The sequence below is a fragment of the Oryx dammah genome, unplaced genomic scaffold, assembly GCF_014754425.2.
Source record: "Oryx dammah isolate SB20612 unplaced genomic scaffold, SCBI_Odam_1.1 HiC_scaffold_25, whole genome shotgun sequence".
Lineage (NCBI taxonomy): Eukaryota > Metazoa > Chordata > Mammalia > Artiodactyla > Bovidae > Oryx > Oryx dammah.
In genome coordinates, this window is record NW_024070209.1 from 42985128 (window position 1) to 43004031 (window position 18904).

The 18904-nt window shown below is 38.5% G+C and overlaps 1 protein-coding gene across 3 annotated transcripts in view; it reads right to left on the reverse strand.

The window, feature by feature from the left end:
- The window catches only part of PUS10 (pseudouridine synthase 10), a 78812-nt gene that overhangs the window by 27091 nt on the left and 32817 nt on the right, over positions 1-18904 (reverse strand). For all 3 annotated transcript variants that reach the window (XM_040224169.1, XM_040224168.1, XM_040224170.1), the window contains one exon: positions 1422-1456. In XM_040224169.1, the coding sequence (XP_040080103.1) occupies positions 1422-1456 (35 nt within the window). The remainder of the gene's footprint in view (positions 1-1421; positions 1457-18904) is intronic.

Here is an 18904-nt window from a genome sequence, read left to right on the forward strand (position 1 = left end):
AAACGGCATTTCCCTCTCCTCTGTTAGATAACTAATGATGAGGATATCAATTACAATCACTTTTTCTATACATACAACAGGATAACCATTCTTAAGCAAAGATGAACCAAAATATCCAATACCATTTCCCCTAAATTCTTTGAATCAATTCTTTAATGGCAATCCCTCCACAGCCTTTTGACATTATTATTATAGAATGAACTAGGGATATTAAGAGGAAAGAGTAGTATTCTGCATTTTTTTCCTGTTTTAGTATCCCTATATTGATCAGGATCTTTTGGAAGAGCTAACCTTGGTTTAAAATCATTCAATAAGAAATAACTACAATAAGCAAGGAGGATGGAAACTGGAAGCATTTAAAAAACAGCATGCTCTGACGATGCTATTAATAAAAAACTTCTCAAACACAGGATCAAATTTTATTATGCCAGAATCACAAGCATTTGAGACTAATTTAACATAACCTAACAGAACCCCAAAACCTTTGATAACTATGTGGTTACTACCCTTTTAAAAATGCAGATGTGAAATACAACACACACAAAAATGCCAGATGTGAAATACAACACACCCAAAAATGCCAGATGAATTAACTTTTTGTAAAATACCAAGTATAAGATTCTGATACAGAAATTTGTACTTCTCTCTGTTGTTTTCTTTCAGGAGTACATAGGAACCTCCAATAGTCACATGGCCCTTTTCATACTGGTATAAAATTTTTAGTTTCAAAATCCAGAAATCCCTGGGAAATTAAAGAGCTTTTTCCTTAACTCAGTTGGCAACCAAACTCTGACTTGAACATGTAAGGCTTTGTTTATCAAATTTGGTGTGAATATTGGTATGCTTCACTGCAGAAATATTAATGCTTGATAATACAGTACTACCCCAGAGGAGAGAGATATATCATATATGGTATTTATGCTGTATTACATTTCCAAAGTCTAAAAAATTCTAAATTCCAAGACACATTTGCCACCAGGGGTTTCAGATAAAGGATGGTGGACCTATGTTTTCTATGTCTTATCTATGTATAAACTTACTGTTTTTCTGCCTTAACTAGGACTTTACTATGTATCTTTTATAGCATAATTAGGTTTATAATTTAGTTTCTAAGACCAGCATAAAATGTGTTCCTTTAAAATAAGCTGCCAAACTACATTATATAAGTGCATAATGATTATAAAATATACACTTATGTTCATGATAAATCTACCAAAAAAATGAGACTACTAATATGCTGTGCAATAAACCAGTTAAACAAGGTTAACATCTAAATATATAAAATAAAAATTTTTCTTTGTGCCAATTTCTCTAGTAGCTAGTGAACTCACTCTAAAAAAAGAGTAATAGTAAAAGTACTTTAAGAATCAAGTAGCTTTAAATTTAAATGGTAGTAAAAATTCCCTATGTAAATTACTTACCCCATTTCCTGTTTTACCAGCAACCAAGCAGCATGCTGTAGGCAATTTAGTCACACCCAGAAAGAAGAGAAAAGGGAAAAATGTTCATTGAAATTTGGTTCCAATATCATTACTAAAGTGCTTAAGTAATTTGCTAATCAAACTCTCCCCTGTAGAAGAGGACTTACTGTTCAGAAATGTGGCAATGACCTCAGTCTCATTTAAAATCAGAAATGAGGTAAGATGCCTCATTTGCAGTGCTGGCTTGCTGTGACCTAGGAATTCAACAGTGGTATCCCCCTCCTCCCCACAGATTTCTATTTCTCATTAATAAATTACAAGTGTTTTTTAATATGGGTGGCTCACATTTTTCTCTTAAAATATCTTACTGTTTCATGGGGGAAAGCCCAAACTGAATGAGTACATACTATGTCCCCAAAACATAGATTTGAAGGACTCAGTTTTTTTTTTTTTTAATAGGGCTAACATTTTAAAATCAAATTAATGATGTCCACATATAAGTGTTTAGGAGTATTATGTACTAATGTCTATAACTCACTTTGAAATATAAGAAAAACTAAGATGTGTGGGTGGATAAATGTATAGGTGTATTAAAAAAAGCAAATATAGAAAAATAAGTGTAGAATCTAAGTGGGTATATGAGTGTTCACTGTACAATTCTTTCAATTTTAATATAGGTTTGAAATTTTTCTTAATAAAATGCTAGGGGAAATGTTCTGGGAAGGATTAATTTTAAAAACTGATAAAGTTGCCTAAACGAAAACAATAACATTTACAATCGCAATTGTTATGAGGATATAGTGAAATTCATGTAAAATGCCTTGTATACTAAGTGTGTGACACCAGATTCCTCAGTCTGCCATTAGACTTCCATAGCTTTCACCTTAAAGAAAGGTAATAGATGGCCTGCCTCATGCATACGGCATTTTGTGAACATAACAGAGGCATAAATGTGTAAGTCTCTGCTTCTACATGTCACAAAAATGGCCAGTCACACCCATTTTAAGACCTGGAGAGACAGCTTTTGTCATTCATATGTCCTTTTAAACCTCAAATGGCTGGTAGGGCACCAGAGACTTCTAAAGACTTAGTTAGGATCATTTAGAAACATTAGGTGCATCAATTTGATCAGATATTAGCTAAACAGAATAAATTAATCACTAGTTAGGTAAGAACTACAACTGTTCCCAGTGCCTAAATGTCTCATCAGCACCTTCCAATCTATTAGTTTGTTTACTTTGCTACCTCAAACTAATATCATTTATAGTGCTGCAAGACCCCTTCCTCCGGCCTTCCATTTACTCAAGCCTTCTTTGAAAGTGTATGGTCATGGTGGAATACACAAATTAAGGAGTTGGAAGACCTGGCTTTAGGGTTTACCAGATGTCTGGCAGTCAGTTTCCTAGTGTGTAACATAAGAGAGTTAGACAAGATGCCAACAAATTTGGAAAACTCAGCAGTGGCCACAGGACTGAAAAGGTAAAATTTCACTGCAATTCCAAAGAATGCTCAAATTACCATACAGTTGCATTCATTTCACATGCTAGCAAGGTCATGCTCAAAATCCTCCAAGCGAGGCTTCAACAATACATGAATTGAGAACTTACAGATATACAAAATGGATTTAGAAAAGGTAGAGGAACCAGAGATCAAATCACCAACATCTGCTGGATCACAGACAAAGCAAGAGAATTCCAGAAAAACATCTACTTCTGCTTTATTGACTATGCCAAAGCCTTTGACTATGTGGATCACAACAAACTATGGAAAATTCTTCAAGAAATGGAAATACCAGACCACCTTACCTGCCTCCTGTGAAACCTGTATGCAGGTCAAGAAGCAACAATTAGAACCGAACATGGAACAACAGACTGGTTCAAAGTTGGGAAAGGAGGGCATCAAGGCTGTATATTGTCACCCTGCTTATTTAACTTCTATGCAGAGTACATCATGCAAAATGCTAGGCTGGATGAATCACAAGCTGGAATCAAGGAATCAAGATTGCCAGGAGAAATATCAACAACCTCAGATATGTGGATGACATCACCCTTATGGCAGAAAGCAAAGAGGAACTAAAGAGCTTTTTAATGAAGGTGAAAGAGGAGAGTGAAAAAGCTGGCTTAGAACTCAACATTCAAAAAACTAAGATCATGGACTCCAGTCCCATTGCTTCATGGCATATAGATGGAGAAACAACAGCAACAGTGAGAGACTTTATTTTCTTGGGCTCCAAAATCACTGCAGACAGTGTCTGCAGCCATGAAATTAAAAGACACTTGCTCCTTGGAAGAAAAGCTATGACAAACCTAGACAGCATATTAAAAAGTAGAGACATTACTTTGCTGACAAAGGTCCATCTGGTCAAAGCTATGGTTTTTCCAGTAGTCACGCATGGATGTGAGAGCTGAACCATAAAGAAGACTGAGCACCGAAGATGCATTTGAACCTGTGGTGTTGGAAAAGACTCTTGAAAGCCCCTCGAACTGCAAGCAGATAATATCAGTCAATCCTAAAGGAGGACTGAAGCTAAAGCTCCAATACTTTGGTCACCCGATGTGAAGAACTGACTCATTGGAAAAGACCCTGATGCTGGGAAAGATAGAAGGTGGGAGAAGGGGATGCCAGAGGATGAAATGGTTGGATGGCAGATTCAACAGACATGAGTTTGAGCAAGCTCTGGGACATGGTGAAGAATAGGGAAGCCTGGCATGCTGCAGTCCATGGGGTTGCAAAGAGTCAGATATGACTAAGCAACTGAACAACAAGACTAAAGATGACTGTAATTTAAATTTTTCTGGATGGCTAAAGGTCACCATTAATGGACATTAGTGGGTATACTGCTCTGTAACAGGGGCTATTAAGACTTCTAGGACTCTAAGATCATAGAAAAAATAAATAATGGTCTCCTAAAGTTGAAACCTTGGAGTCAGTGTTACCCCACCTTTCTTCAGTCTCCATACTTTAAGAGATCAATAAATACTTGTTTCCTCATCTATAAAGGGATATTAATATTCCCCTTGCAGAGATATGATAAGGATTTAATGAAATTATGTATGCAAAGAACCGAGTAAGATTTCTGGCATGTACTTAATAAATGGTACCTATTATTGTCATTTTTAAATTAAAACCTTATCTATAATTCACAAATAATAAAATTATTATCCCTTTAAAGACTTCCCTTTAAAGAGATTTGATCCCTTTCCTTCACACCACAGACTGCTCTGCTGTAGGCAGTCCTGGAACCTCCCTCATCAATGAAACCCTCCTGGGTACCTGCACCATAGAGAACTCTCTGGCCTTTTTTCAGAGGACTCAGACTCTTCTGTCCTTTTTTAGTGACCTCTTCATTTCCTCTTTTGACATCTGTTCTCTATGGTTCCTTCCAGATGATGCCATCTAGTCTGTAATCTACCCTGCCATCCTCTGATTATAAAGTAGTGTAGGGTGGAGGTTGCCAAGGGAAACCAGATTACCATGTGTAACATGTTAAATTAAATCAAATGTCTTTAGTACCTGAGATTTCTTAAAGGGTTTTCCCTTCCTAATCCCCTGCAGGCTCCCTGCTCAAGCATGCCAGCAGGGTTGGATTGAACTAATCACACAGCAGGGGCTGGAAGGCTGAATCGCAAAGTAGTCAGTGTTGCTCAATTATTCAATTTTACCACGTGCTAATAATGCCATGGACTTACTTCTGCTGAGGTAAAAGAAGTACATTCCTCTCCTTCAGGTCACCAAGATACTTTTAATAAATGTTCTATTCCTTAGTCAGTGGAAAAAATTCTTTCTCTGGAGTAAGAAATTTAATTCTTCCTCCCCAATATAACCACTTAAAGTTATCAAGTTTAATCAAACTTGATACCAAAGGTAGCATGTCACCTCCTGAAAACTCTGGACCCACAGAATTTAATCCTGGACTCAGCTTTGCTAAATGGGGTAGTTGAATAACGTGCTTACTAAAGTGCTTGTGCACTTTGGCAACACACAGACAGACACACACATACACAAGCATATACCCATACACATATCATGGAAATTCTATGCCTGGGAATGGCTTTTAATCTTAGAGTTTCGAGCTAGGGGCTCATTCACCAGCAAACAATGAAAGTGGGTTATAGTAAGGCCAGGAATCGAGGCTGTTCAAGCACAGGAGGCAGGCAGGAAGGAAGGAATGAGAGATGGGGGGAGGTACTAAAAATGGCACTTGTCACATACAGATTAATGGAGAGCCCAGAATAAAAGCCCACACACTGTAGGTGTGCACACCTACAGTCAATTAATCTTCAACAAAGGAGGCAAGAATATAAACTGGGAAAAAGCCTCGTCAACAAGTGTTGCTGGGAAAGTTGGACTGCTGCATGTAAATCAATGAAGTTAGAACACACGCTCACATCATGCATAAAAATAAACTCAAAATGGCTTAAAGACTTCAACATAAGAGGTCACAATATAAAATTCCAAGAAGAAAACATGCTCTGACATAAATTATTCAATGTTTTCTTAGGTCAGTCTCCCAAAGCAATAGAAATAAAAACAAAAATAAACAAATGGAACCCAATCAAACCTATAAGCTTTTACACAGAAAAGGAAACCATAAACAAAATGAAAAGACTGGTAGAAAATATTTACAAATAATGCAACCAATGAGAGCTTAATCTCCAAAATATACAAACACCTCATACAACTCAACAACAACAACAAACCCAAACAACTCAATTGAAAAATGGGCACTAGGCCTTAACAGACACTTCTCCAAAGAAAACATACAGATGGCCAGTAGGCACATGAAAAGATGCTCAACATCACTAATTATAAGAGAAATGCAAGTCAAAACTATGATGAGGTACCACCTCACATTGGTTAGAATGACTATCATTAAAAAGGAAACTCACTTTTTGAGACAAACTCAAACTTGTTTGTCTACAAGTAACAAACACTGGGAGAGGATGTGGAGAAAAAGGAACTCTCCTATACTGTTGGTGGGAATGTAAATTAAGTACAGTACTATGGAGAATAGAATAGAGGTTCCTCAGAAAAATTAAAAATAGAATTACCATATGATCCAGCAATCCCACTTTTGGGCATATACCTGGACAAAACTATCATTCAAAAGGGTACATGCATCCCTATGTTCACAGCATCACTATTCACAATAGCCAACTCTTTGGGGTTGGCAAATAGTTGGACATGACTGAGCAACTTTCACTTTCTTTACCAAATGAGCTATCAGGGAAGCTGAAAAATGGTAATATAACAATAATAATGATTAATATGATTAATAAAAATAGAAATATAGAGTGGTAGGGGCTGTGACAGGGAAATATTTTGAGGGGACATTTAAGGCATCCTCATTTCAGTCTTGTTATTAAAACTATCAAGAAGTAACATCTAATCTGAATTCTGAAGAATCAGTTTTTGAGAATTACCTGAGTGAAGAGTGGAGAAAATACAATCCGAACAGGGAAAAACTGTTGTGCAAAGGCCACAGAGCATCAGGAAGCTCCTGGGAACTATAGGTTATTGGTCCCTAAAGAGCTGAGGATGTGTGGCTGCAAAGTACAAAGGAGGAAACAGGATTAAAATGATAGAACTAGTGAACCCATGGTAAGGGGTTTAGATTTTACACTTAAGGCAAAATGGAGCCACAGAAGGATTTTAAGCAAGGGAGTAGCATGATCATATTTGTCTTCAGGAATTCTCTCAGGTTGCAGTGTGAGTTAGAGGAAGAAGATGGTGACTAAGGGAAATGAAGACATTTGGTAAACAAAAGCAGTAATTCAAGTGGGAAATCATATATATGGTAGTGGTGGTAGGCCTGGAGAGGAGGAGGCAGCTTTAAGAGATAAAGAAGACGCAGACTGGCAGGACTTGGTGATCAACACTGATGCTGGTGTTTCTAAATTACCCTTAAAATTCTAAGGTCTTTTGAATCCTACACATCTCTTGGGCTCATTTATGACAGCAAGGATAATGCAAATATAGACTTGTACCTACAGGGAAATGACACTAGCAGTGTGGGCAGCTAGAGGCATGACCCTCTGCTCTTCTCCACCCAGCACACACACACTCTCTCTCTCTTTCCTTCTCTCTCTCCACTTACCTACCTCCAAGTCTCCTCATCACCATCACCTCCCTGCCACTCTTTTGTTCCCCAGAATCTCTGATGTCAGACCTGTGATGTAATGACTAACACAGAGTCTGAGTGTCTCTTTTGATAAATAAAAGATCTGTTTTTAGCCATGTTTGAAAATCCACCTCAATCCTCTACATTATCTTTCTCTACAGGGTTGAGAAAAAAGAAAATGAAGCCAGACATATGACCTCACTCCAAATTTTCCTACTACTGTTGGCAAAAAAAAATTAAAAAAAAACCCTTTAGATAACATTAAAAACACTGAACATTCTATTTGTGACAAAGCAAGAGGAAAAAAGCAAGGACAAATCAGCAAAGATAGAATGAATCTGCAGAGTCAAATTAGATATAGCTCTGTGCTGTGTGCTGTGGTCTCTCAGTCGCGTCTGACTCTTTGCAACCCCATGGATTGTAGCCCCCCAGGCTCCTCTTCCATGGGGATTCTCCAGGCAAGAATGCTAGAGAGGGTTGCCATGCCCTCCTCCAGGGGATCTTCCCAACCCAGGGACTGAATCCAGGTCTCCTGAATTGCTGGCGTATTCTTTACCATCTGAGCCACCAGGGTACAGCTCTACTGATACAATTTCCAACAGCATTACTACTTCTGTTTTGTGAGTTTTAAGGAGAATCTGAGGGGAACTGGGGAAGAAAAAGGAGAATTTCTATTCCATTTTCCAATACTCTAGATAATTTTTGCCTGCCTCTGAAGGATTTGATTGGAAATAATTACAAGAAAAAATTCTATAGGGGTGGGAAGGTGGAATAGAAGTAGAGGAGGAGAGAAGTAACCGGAAAACAGAGCAGCTGCAATGAATGAAGGCTCTGGGACAGAGATAAATAAAAACAGGGTTCAGTCTTGTCCTTTGGTGTCATATGCTAATGAGATAACCTGGCAACTGAATTTCAGGTAACTCTAGAGTTAAAGACATCAGTCAAATGGAGATAACAACAAATATCTGTTAGTAATTGGGTGAGGCTGAGGGTGCAAAAGTGTTTCCTCTTAGAATTTGATTTTAGAGAATTAGCATCCACTGCCACCCAGTTAGCATATGACACTGATAAGGACACGGCTGAACCTTATTTGTCTTTATTTTTATCTGTCCCCAAGGCTTTATTCATTGCAGCTGCTCTGTCTTTTCGGTTCCTTCTCTCTACCTCTACTTATGCTGGTTAATGTGAAGTGAACCTGCGGATTCAAGAGGCTTCATCAACTAGCTCAATTTCAATAGCCATAAATACAATTTTACTTCAAAACAACTACCAAGAAAAACAGCATTTTAAAAATAAGTTTTAAGTTTTGGAATATTAAGGAGATAAACTAACTTGCTGATAACCTATTAATTGTTGGAAAAGGTCTTCAATAAATAACTCAAGAACTCTATAAAGAGAATTATTTTAAAATTATTCCAGGGTCTTCCCTGGTGGTCTAGTGGTTAGGACTCTGGGCTTTCACTTCGAAGGGCCTAGGTTCAATCCCTGGTCAAAGAACTAAGATCCTACAAGTTGAGCAGTACATCTAAAAAAAAAAAAAAATTCAAATTATAAGACTGGAAAATTATAAGACTGGAATCATTCCATATGTTGAATTTGATTTGCACTAAATGTATTAATATTCTTAGGGATAAAGGTTTCTTTATTGCATTTTTAAAATTAACTTTTAGATATTACTTTTTAAATATATTAAAAGAATATTATCAAAATAATCAGACTTCTGGCTTCAAGATAGTGGAAAAAGGCCCTTTCTGCTCACTTCTCTGGAAAATCACTGCAAAATAAGGAGAATGAGAAACAGAAAAAGACACCCCATCTACAATAAGACAAGAAGACTCATCACCCCACTCTCAATGTACAAAAGAAAAGGAATGCAGGAGTGGAAAGTAGCAGAGCCCAGGAAGCTGATCCCTCAGTCTTGGCAAAGAAAGATACTAGCTCCTCCAAGCCAAGCAAAGCTGAGGACTGGAAACCTAAGACAATAGAGGGTTAAATGTGGGCTAAAAAGAAGGGTAATAGTTGAAGGCCTGTATAAAGAACAGATGGACTCCCTCCCTGACACCAAGCAATAGGAGACGTATACTCTGGGAAACCAAACTAGAGGTGTCTACACTAAGGAGGCCCTGGCAAAAGAACAGCTGGAGTGAAGCCCTGCAAGGAAAACAGGAGGGGTCCATAAGAGCTTACAGTCTGAACAGAGAGAACAACAGCGCCCTTTCCTACCTTCCTCTGGCACTCGGGCTGCTGAGCTTATACCTTTCTTGACGGGGAGACTAGAGGATTCTTCTCTGGACAAACCGGATGGTTTTTGAGGGAAATTTTTCAGATAATGTGATATGGTCCTTTCATATAAAAAGTCAATTTACTACCTGTTCTCTTCTAATAAAACTCAGTCAACAGGCACCACCATCCCACACATAACTTTCAATCACCTTTAATGTTCTGTACTTAAATGAATGCACAGAGACCATAAGTCATTTGAAGAAAATCTCTAACATGAAAGGAAGAAACCAAAACACAAACACAAGTGGAAAGAATAGTGCACAAATTTCCATGTGCCCTTCAAGCCAGCCTCAAGTCATCAACATTTTGCTGAACATATTTTACCTATCTCTATTACCTTTTTCATTTAAGAGGGAGGTGGGCTGGAGTTACCATAAGAAAATCTCAAATAATTTCACCTGTGAACAATTCCCAATGGACACATTTTTAAAAGCAATATTCTTTGTTATTTAAACTTACATTGAAACATTTCTGATGTCAATTTAAACATACTTCATGGGAAATAGATGGGGAAACAGTGGAAACAGTGTCAGACTTTATTTCTGAGGGCTCCAAAATCACTCCAGATGGTGATTGCAGCCATGAAATTAAAAGACGCTTACTCCTTGGAAGGAAGGTTATGACCAATCTAGCTGCTAAGCTGCTAAGTCACTTCAGTCATGTCTGACTCTGTGTGACTAAATAGACGGCAGGCCACCAGGCTCCCCCATCCCTGGGATTCTCCGGGCAAGAACACTGGAGTGGGTTGCCATTTCCTTCTCCAATGCTTGAAAGTGAAAAGTGAAAGGGAAGTCGCTCAGTCGTGTCCGACTCTTAGCGACCCCATGGGCTGCAGCCCACAAAGCTCCTCCGTCCATGGGACTTTCCAGGCAAGAGTACTGGAGTGGGGTGCCATTGCCTTCTCCAGACCAACCTAGATAGCATGTTAAAGGTCTGTCTAGTCAAGGCTATGGTTTTTCCAGTGGTCATGTATGGATGTGAGAGTTGGACTGTGAAGAAAGCTGAGTGCCGAAGAATTGATGCTTTTGAACTGTGGTGTTGGAGAAGACTCTTGAGAGTCCCTTGGACTGCAAGAGGTCCAACCAGTCCATCCTAAAGGAGATCAGTCCTGGGTATTCATTGAAAGGACTGATGCTAAAGCTGAAACCCCAATACTTTGGCCACCTCATGTGAAGAGTTGACTCACTGGAAAAGACCCTGATACTGGGAGGGATTGGGGGCAGGAGGAGAAGGGGACGACAGAAGATGAGATGGCTGGATGGCATCACTGACTCGATGGACATGAGTTTGAGTAGACTATTTTTTTTTTCTCATTTTCTATTTTTCCTCTCAGATAACATGTAAAAAGTACAGAATATACTGGTTTTAAAAAATATTTATTTATTTATTTGGCTGCTTTGGGTCTTAGTTGCCCTGTGGCATGTCGGAGCTTAGTTCTAGAACCAGAGATCAAACCTGTGTCCCCTGAATTGGAAGGTAGATTCTTAACCACTGGACCACCAAGGAAGTCCCTGGAATACACTGTTATTTATTGTGGAACATAATTTTCTTTCTCACTTTCTCTGTGTATATTATCTCAACCTCAAAGGTTTTTTGTTTTTTCAGCAAAGAAAAGAAGTATGAGGACCCTTGGGGAGTGGAGGAGAAAGAAAGACCTCCTTCCTCCCTTTCCCCATTTCTTCCTGTTACTCTGATCACTGAATAGACATGAATTCCCGTGGCTTCTGCTGGGAACCTGGGTAAGACATGCTGGATACAGTCCAGAGTGGTCATGCTACTGCTAAGTGACTTCAGTCGTGTCTGACTCTGTGCGACCCCATAGACAGCAGCCCACCAGCCTCCCCCGTCCCTGGGATTCTCCAGGCAAGAACACTGGAGTGGGTTGCCATTTTCTTCTCCAATGCTTGAAAGTGAAAAGTGAACGGGAAGTCGTTCAGTCGTGTCCGACTCTTAACGACCCCATGGACTGCAGCCTACTAGGCTCCTCCGCCCATGGGATTTTCCAGGCAAGAGTACTGGAGTGGGGTGCCATTGCCTTCTCCGAGAGTGGTCATAGTCAATGACAAATGTCTTGTGTCCAAGTGTGGTAGGCATATATTAGTAGACAAAATAGACACAAATTCCTGACCTTGTAAACTTTATAGTCAAGAAACAGAAAACAGGCAAAAATAAATAAATGAATCACATGCTATTTCATGTGATAAATGCAATGAGAAATGATCCATTTATCAGTTCAGTTCAGCCGCTCAGTCAGGTCTGATTTTTTGCAACCCATGGACTGCATCATGCCAGGTCTCCCTGTCCATCACCAACTCTCAGAACTTGCTCAAAAGTCTATCAAGTTGGTGATGCCATCCAATCCTCTCATCCTCTGTCATCCCCTTTTCCTCCTGCCTTCAATCTTTCCCAGCATCTGGGTCTTTTCCAGTTAGTCAGTTCTTTGTATCAGGTGGCCAAAGTATTGGAGCTTCAGCTTCAGCATCAGTCCTTCCAATGAATATTCAGGACTGATTTCCTTTAGGATTGACTAGTTTCCTTTAGGACTGACTGGTTTGATCTCCTTGTAGTCCAAGGGACTCTCAAGAGTCTTCAACCCCACAGTTCAAAAGCATCAATTCTTCGGTGCTCAGCTTTCTTTATGGTCCAACTCTCACATCCACACATGACTACTGGAGAAACCATAGCTTTGACTAGATGGACTTTTGTCAGCAAAATAATGTCTCTGCTTTTTAATATGCTGCCTAGGTTGGTCATAGCTTTTCTTTCAAGGAGCAAGTATCTTTTCATTTCATGGGTCCAGTCACCATCTGCAGTGATTTTGGAGCCGAAGAAAATAAAGCCTGTCAGTTTGCATTGTTTCCCCATCTATTTGCCGTGAAGTGATGGGACTGGATTCCATGATCTTAGTTTTTTAAATGTTGAGTTCTAAGCCAGGTTTTCTACTCTTTCACTTTCATCAAGAGGCTCTATAGTTCCTCTTCACTTTCTGCCATAAGGGTGGTGTCATCTGCGTATCTGAGTTTGATATTTATCAGTTACTGTGGAGAAAACTAAAACAGGAAAGAGGAATGGAAGAAGAGCAATTTGCAAGTTTAAATAGGGTAGCAAGGGAAGGCCTCACTGAGAAGCAAAAAAAAAAAAAAATTGAAGAAGGTGAGGGAATAAGCCATATATATATCTGAGGGAGAAGTATTTCAGGCAGAGAGAACAGCAATGCAAAGACCTGGAGGCAGAAGTGCACCTGTTGTGTTCAATGTGGCTAGGCCAGTCTGGGAAGAGAGCAAGTATCTAGTGATGAAGTCAAAGAACTAAGGTACAGTGGTAGGGCAGGGCCAGTATAGGCCCTTGCAGGCAATTAGAGGACTTTTGTTTCACTCTGAGCCAGATGGGGAGCCATGGAGGGTAAACTAAGGAAGGACATGAACTGATTTACTTCTTAAAGTGATAAGGGACAAGCATGGAAGTAGGAACAGTTTTTAGGAGGCCATTATAAAAATCCAAGCAATTGCTTAACCTGCCTCTGGATAAGGGAAATTATCTTGACAGGTAGAGCAAGGAGAAAGACTAGGGTTGTTTCTAGGATCTCAATGCCTTCAAATTAACCAGTCTGTTAATGGGTCAACAGTCCATGACCCACTTGCTGGAAGAGTAAGTTGGGGCTTTACCAGCTAAAACTCTGTCCTAGGTCCTGGCCTGTAATCCTCTGCTTCACACTGTGCTGGATTATTCTCTTCCAAGAAGGAGCTCCCAGTGCATAGTGGGCAGGCAGGAGGTACCAGATCCAGGCATCTCACCTGTGCCCTGCAGTACATCTCCACAGGCACTAGCCTTCAGATCCAGAGACTTCTGGTCATTATGGATAAGAAGATGAAATAGTCCAGCTTGGTGGAAGTGGGGGAGAGGGTACACTCAGGACAGACAGTTGACATGCATAGACTGCAGACCCCAGAAAACTACTGACCATAGTAGTTTTACTGACCATCAGAAAACTACTGATCCATAGTGGCCAAGACACTGTACATAGCAGCCTCAATCTAGGGGCTTTTCTGATCCCTACCCTGGACACAAGACGGGTTTCAAGAAGTCCAATGCAACCGTCAGAGGATAGGGCTGACCTATGATAGCAACTTCCCTGGGGGAGCCTCCCATTCTCCCTGCTACGGCTCGGAACTCTATGCCTTTCATCCAGGAGTAATCAGAAGTTGGCCACTTCATGTACCTAAATCAATTCTGTAAACTTGGCCTGTGGACCAAATCAGCCACAAAGAAGACCCAAAATATCAAGAGGGCCAGTTCTTCCATCTACATTGGGGTTCTGCTCACAAGCACACATGAAGAAATACACAATGAATACATAAAAAACAAAGATGCATGCACATATGTATGTGTACATACAGATGCAAACATATATACAAACACACACACACACCTATACAGCAGAATATTCTATTCAAAGAAGACATCAAGAAAGAGTTGATGAGTACGTGCATTTTCAAAAAAACCTGTTAAATCTAGATCAGTGACTCTCAAATAGTTTGGTTTCAGAGCTTTTTATAGTTTAAAAATTTTTTGAGAACCCAATATAGCTTTTGTTTATGCTGGTTATATCTACCAATATTTATCATATTAGCAATTAAAACTATAAATTTTTAAAATATTAATCCCACAAAGAGTCAGACACAACTGAGTAACTGAACTGAACTGAATTCATCTAAAATTGATAAGAAAGTGATAAATCTACTACATGCTAACATAAATAACACTTTAAAAGTACTATATTGTTCAAACAAAATAATTCAGTGACAATAGTGGCAATGCAGTACATGTTTGCAATTTCTTTAGTATACATCTTAAAAAAGACATCTGGATTTTCATATCTGCTTTTATGTTCAATTTGCTACAATAGTATGTATCATGTAGCCTCTGGAAAACTCCACTGTATACTCTTGAGAGGATGAGAATGAAAATGGCAAATAATTATATATTACTATGAAAATACTTTTGACTTCATGAACCTCTTACAAGGACCCTGAGTAGTCCCTACACCACACTTGGAGAACTACTGATGTGACTGAAATGGACAATTTTGAAGGAACATACAAATAATTAAAATCTGACTAAGATGAATGAACGAAATCATATAGACAATAACCTTTAACAGAATAAACTGAAAAAATAATAAAGCTATCCCCTTAGTACTCCCTAAAATAGTCTGTTAAGAATAATCTATCAGAACTTCAAGAAACAGAACAAATTACTTCTTTTTGCTAAAATTTTCCAAGTACAAAAGAAAGTCTGATAATTAAATCCACAAGGATTACACAATCTAATATCCAAACCATAATCTAATATGTAATATATTTGCATAATTTAATACCCAAACCAAAGATAGCATTAAAATAGTAGATAAGAGGCTATTTTATTTACATATATATACATACAGACTTCCCAGGTGGCGCTAGGGGTAAAGAACCCACCTGCCAATGCAGGAGACTTGGGTTTGATCCCTAGGTTGGGAAGATTCCCTGGAGGAAGGATCCTACTCTAATATTCTTGCCTGGAGAACCCCACGGAATGAGGAGTCTGTTAGGCAGTAGTCCATAGCATCACAGAGTCAGACACGACTGACGTGACTGAGCATGCAGGCGTGCATATATATAAAAATCCTAAATAAAATATTAATAAGTCAAATTTTATTTTTATTTAAATAAAATCAGGCTAAAAATGTTATTTAGGAAAACAACAAAAGAAAACCAATTCATTTACTTGACTACAATAATAGTTAAAAAGAAAAATATAATAACTGTAAATACTCATTTTTGATTAAAACACTTACTAAACTTGAAATAGAAGCAAATTTCCATAAATAGAGAAAGAATATATATAAGAAAAGAGTTAACAATGCAATTACTACTAAAACTTCAGAAACATTCCTATTACTGAAGAGCAAGACAAGAGTCACTACTAATATTACCATTATGTAACATGTTTTGGAGGTCCTAATCAAGTCTACGAGATAAGTACACACACCAACACACATAGACATATATATCATATATATATATATAGTGAAAAAGAGTAGAAAAGTGATCATTATTTGCAAATAAAGTAATAGTATATTTAGATAATCAACCAAAAAAAGAAAAACACTAAAATTTTTAATCAGTCAATTCAGTTCAGTTGCTCAGTTGTGTCCGACTCTCTGCGACCCCATGAATCACAGCACACCGGACCTCCCTGTCCATCATCAACTCCCGGAGTTCATTCAGACTCACGTCCATCGAGTCAGTGATGCCATCCAGCCATCTCATCCTCTGTTGTCCCCTTCTCCTCCTGCCCCCAATCCCTCCCAGCATCAGGGTCTTTTCCAATGAGTCAACTCTTCGCATGAGGTGGCCAAAGTACTGGAGTTTCAGCTTTAGCATCAGTCCTTCCAATGAATATCCAGGACTGATCTCCTTTAGGATGGACTGGTTGGATCTCCTTGTGGTCCAAGGGACTCACAAGAGTCTTCTCCAACACCACAGTTCAAAAGCATCAATTCTTTGGCACTCAGCTTTCTTCACAGTACAACTCTCACATCCACACACAACCACTGGAAAAACCATAGCCTTGACTAGACGGACCTTTGTTGGCAAAGTAATGTCTCTGCTTTTGAATATACTATCTAGGTTGGTCATAACTTTCCTTCCAAGGAGTAAGTGTCTTTTAATTTCATGGCTGCAGTCACCATCTGCAGTGATTTTGGAGCCCCCCAAAATAAAGTCTGACACTGTTTCCCCATCTATTTCCCATGAAATGATGGGACCAGATGCCATGATCTTAGTTTTCTGAATGTTGAGCTTTAAACCAAATTTTTCACTCTCTTCTTTCACTTTCATCCAAGAGGCTGTTAATAGAGACTAGAAAATTGGGCAATTACAAGATAAATATCAAGACATACAAACATACACATATTGCTTTCCTAGTAACCAAACAGAAAATGTTATGAAAAAAAGAAACCCTACTCAGATTGCCTTTAAATAAAAAATGAAAACATGTTTAAAAAAACCAAAACACTAGGAATAAATTTATGAAATGTGAGATGAAAATGATAAAATAATTGTAAGCCCAAATGAAGAACTGAAACACAGTAGAGACATTTGCTCCTCGTTGAAAAGTTCCATAAAAACTAGAAACTTAAGTTTTCTGAATGACTATATACAAAGGTAAGTAATAAATGACAGACTGGAAGAAAAACTGTATAAAGGATCAATATGTCCAAAGAGCTCTCACAAATCAGTTTTAAACAGCCAAATAACCAGATAAAAAGGAACCCCAATGGTTAACATACATGCAAAAGAAATGTGAAACCTCACTTGAAAATTAAATAAGCATAAATTAAAACAAGATAATTTTTGCATGTAGTTTAGAATGTGAAAGAATATGATATACCCAGTTTGGGTGAGGGTACAGGGTGTAAGACACTGTTGTAAACTGGTAACATCTTGTGGGAGGGCAACTTAGAAATGCTCATCAAAATTTCAATTAATTCAAAGACAAGAGCTGCCCGTTTTGAATGTAAACCTCATTTCCCATAAATACAATAGCTCATTTTAGAGGTGCTATGATGATAGGATGAATGTTTTGTAAACTGTAAAATGTACACTCGACACAGGCACCCCCTCCCACCCCACATACCATGATCCTGTTTTTGTTAATGAATTTTATTGTAATTTGGAAAATAGCTTATCAGCCAAGGTATCAATATTGAAGGTTTTCTAAATGTGTTAAAGCAATGTACCAAAAACTTCAAACAAAATCTTTTCAAATCCATGATGAACTCCTCTGATCTGGTAACGTTTAGTGTGCCTGCCACTTTTTCTCCCCAGGGACTTGCCTAAGTAGTATCAGAAGCAGCATAGGAAAGAGGTCAAAAAGTATCCCAGAAGATGGGACTGACATACATACACTACTGTGCATAAAACATAATGAATGAGAACCTACTGTTCAGCACAGAGAACCCTACTCAGTGATCTGTGGTGACCCAAATGTGAAGGAAATCTAAAAGAACAGATAGACGTATACGTATAATTGATTCATTCTGCTGTACAGCAGAAACTAACACAACATTGTAAAGCAACTATACTCCAATAAAAAAAATTTTTTTTAAGTATCCTAGAAAAAGCATGGGACTCTGAAATAGAACTGGGTTCAAGTTCTCTTCCTACTTAGCAGCAAGTCATTTGGGGCAATTATATGCCCTTTAGTTGCTTGTTTCCTCATCTGTAAAATAGTCAGAATGCTGTTTCTTGTATAAATGAAATATCTCGTTTAAATGAGATATTCTACCAAAATGTTAATTGTAGTTTTTATAATGCAGGTCTCCTAACTCAGTTCAGTAGTGCACATTAAACAAAAAAGGGGATTTCCTCAAGCCTTGCCCCTTCCAAACTTTCAGTTCTAGTTTTAGTCTAAAAGTTTAAGGAAGGTCATTTGTTGTGAATTTGAGTATGGAACAGCAACCGCACTGGGCCAGTTTCTAGCTATGAATGCTGGTTAACAGGTATGCAAAACATAAAGGCAAATGACCAAGGCAGATCAAATCATACACCCAACGACAAAATGCAGTAAGTCCCTGGGGAAAGGAGAAAGGCAGGGGCCCTGGGACCTTCAATCCTGTCCAGTTTAAATCCTGTCAAAATCTTTATTAGGTGACCTTGTGTAGTATTTGGAAGGAGAGGGAGGGAGGCCGTGAGGGAGGGGAGGAAGGTGAGAGAGACGGAAAGGGGGAGAAAGATGGAGAGGATGAGAGAAAAAAGAGGGAAAAGGAACCACAGAACCCTAAGAATAATTTGGGGAAGCCTATCTAATGGCAAGATCTAATGCTAAGCTTTGGCATTTTGGCTGGGAAATTTCAAGTGCATTTCTAGAATATGGCAGAGTGATGAACTATTCATATACAACCACTAATTGATACAATATGATATAAAAATAGAAGCTACAATAACTAAAAAATTAAAAAGGCCTAAGTTCATGAGCTGTCAAAAATGATTATTAAATACACTCATGAGTCTAATTGGTAATGAATTTTTTCTAC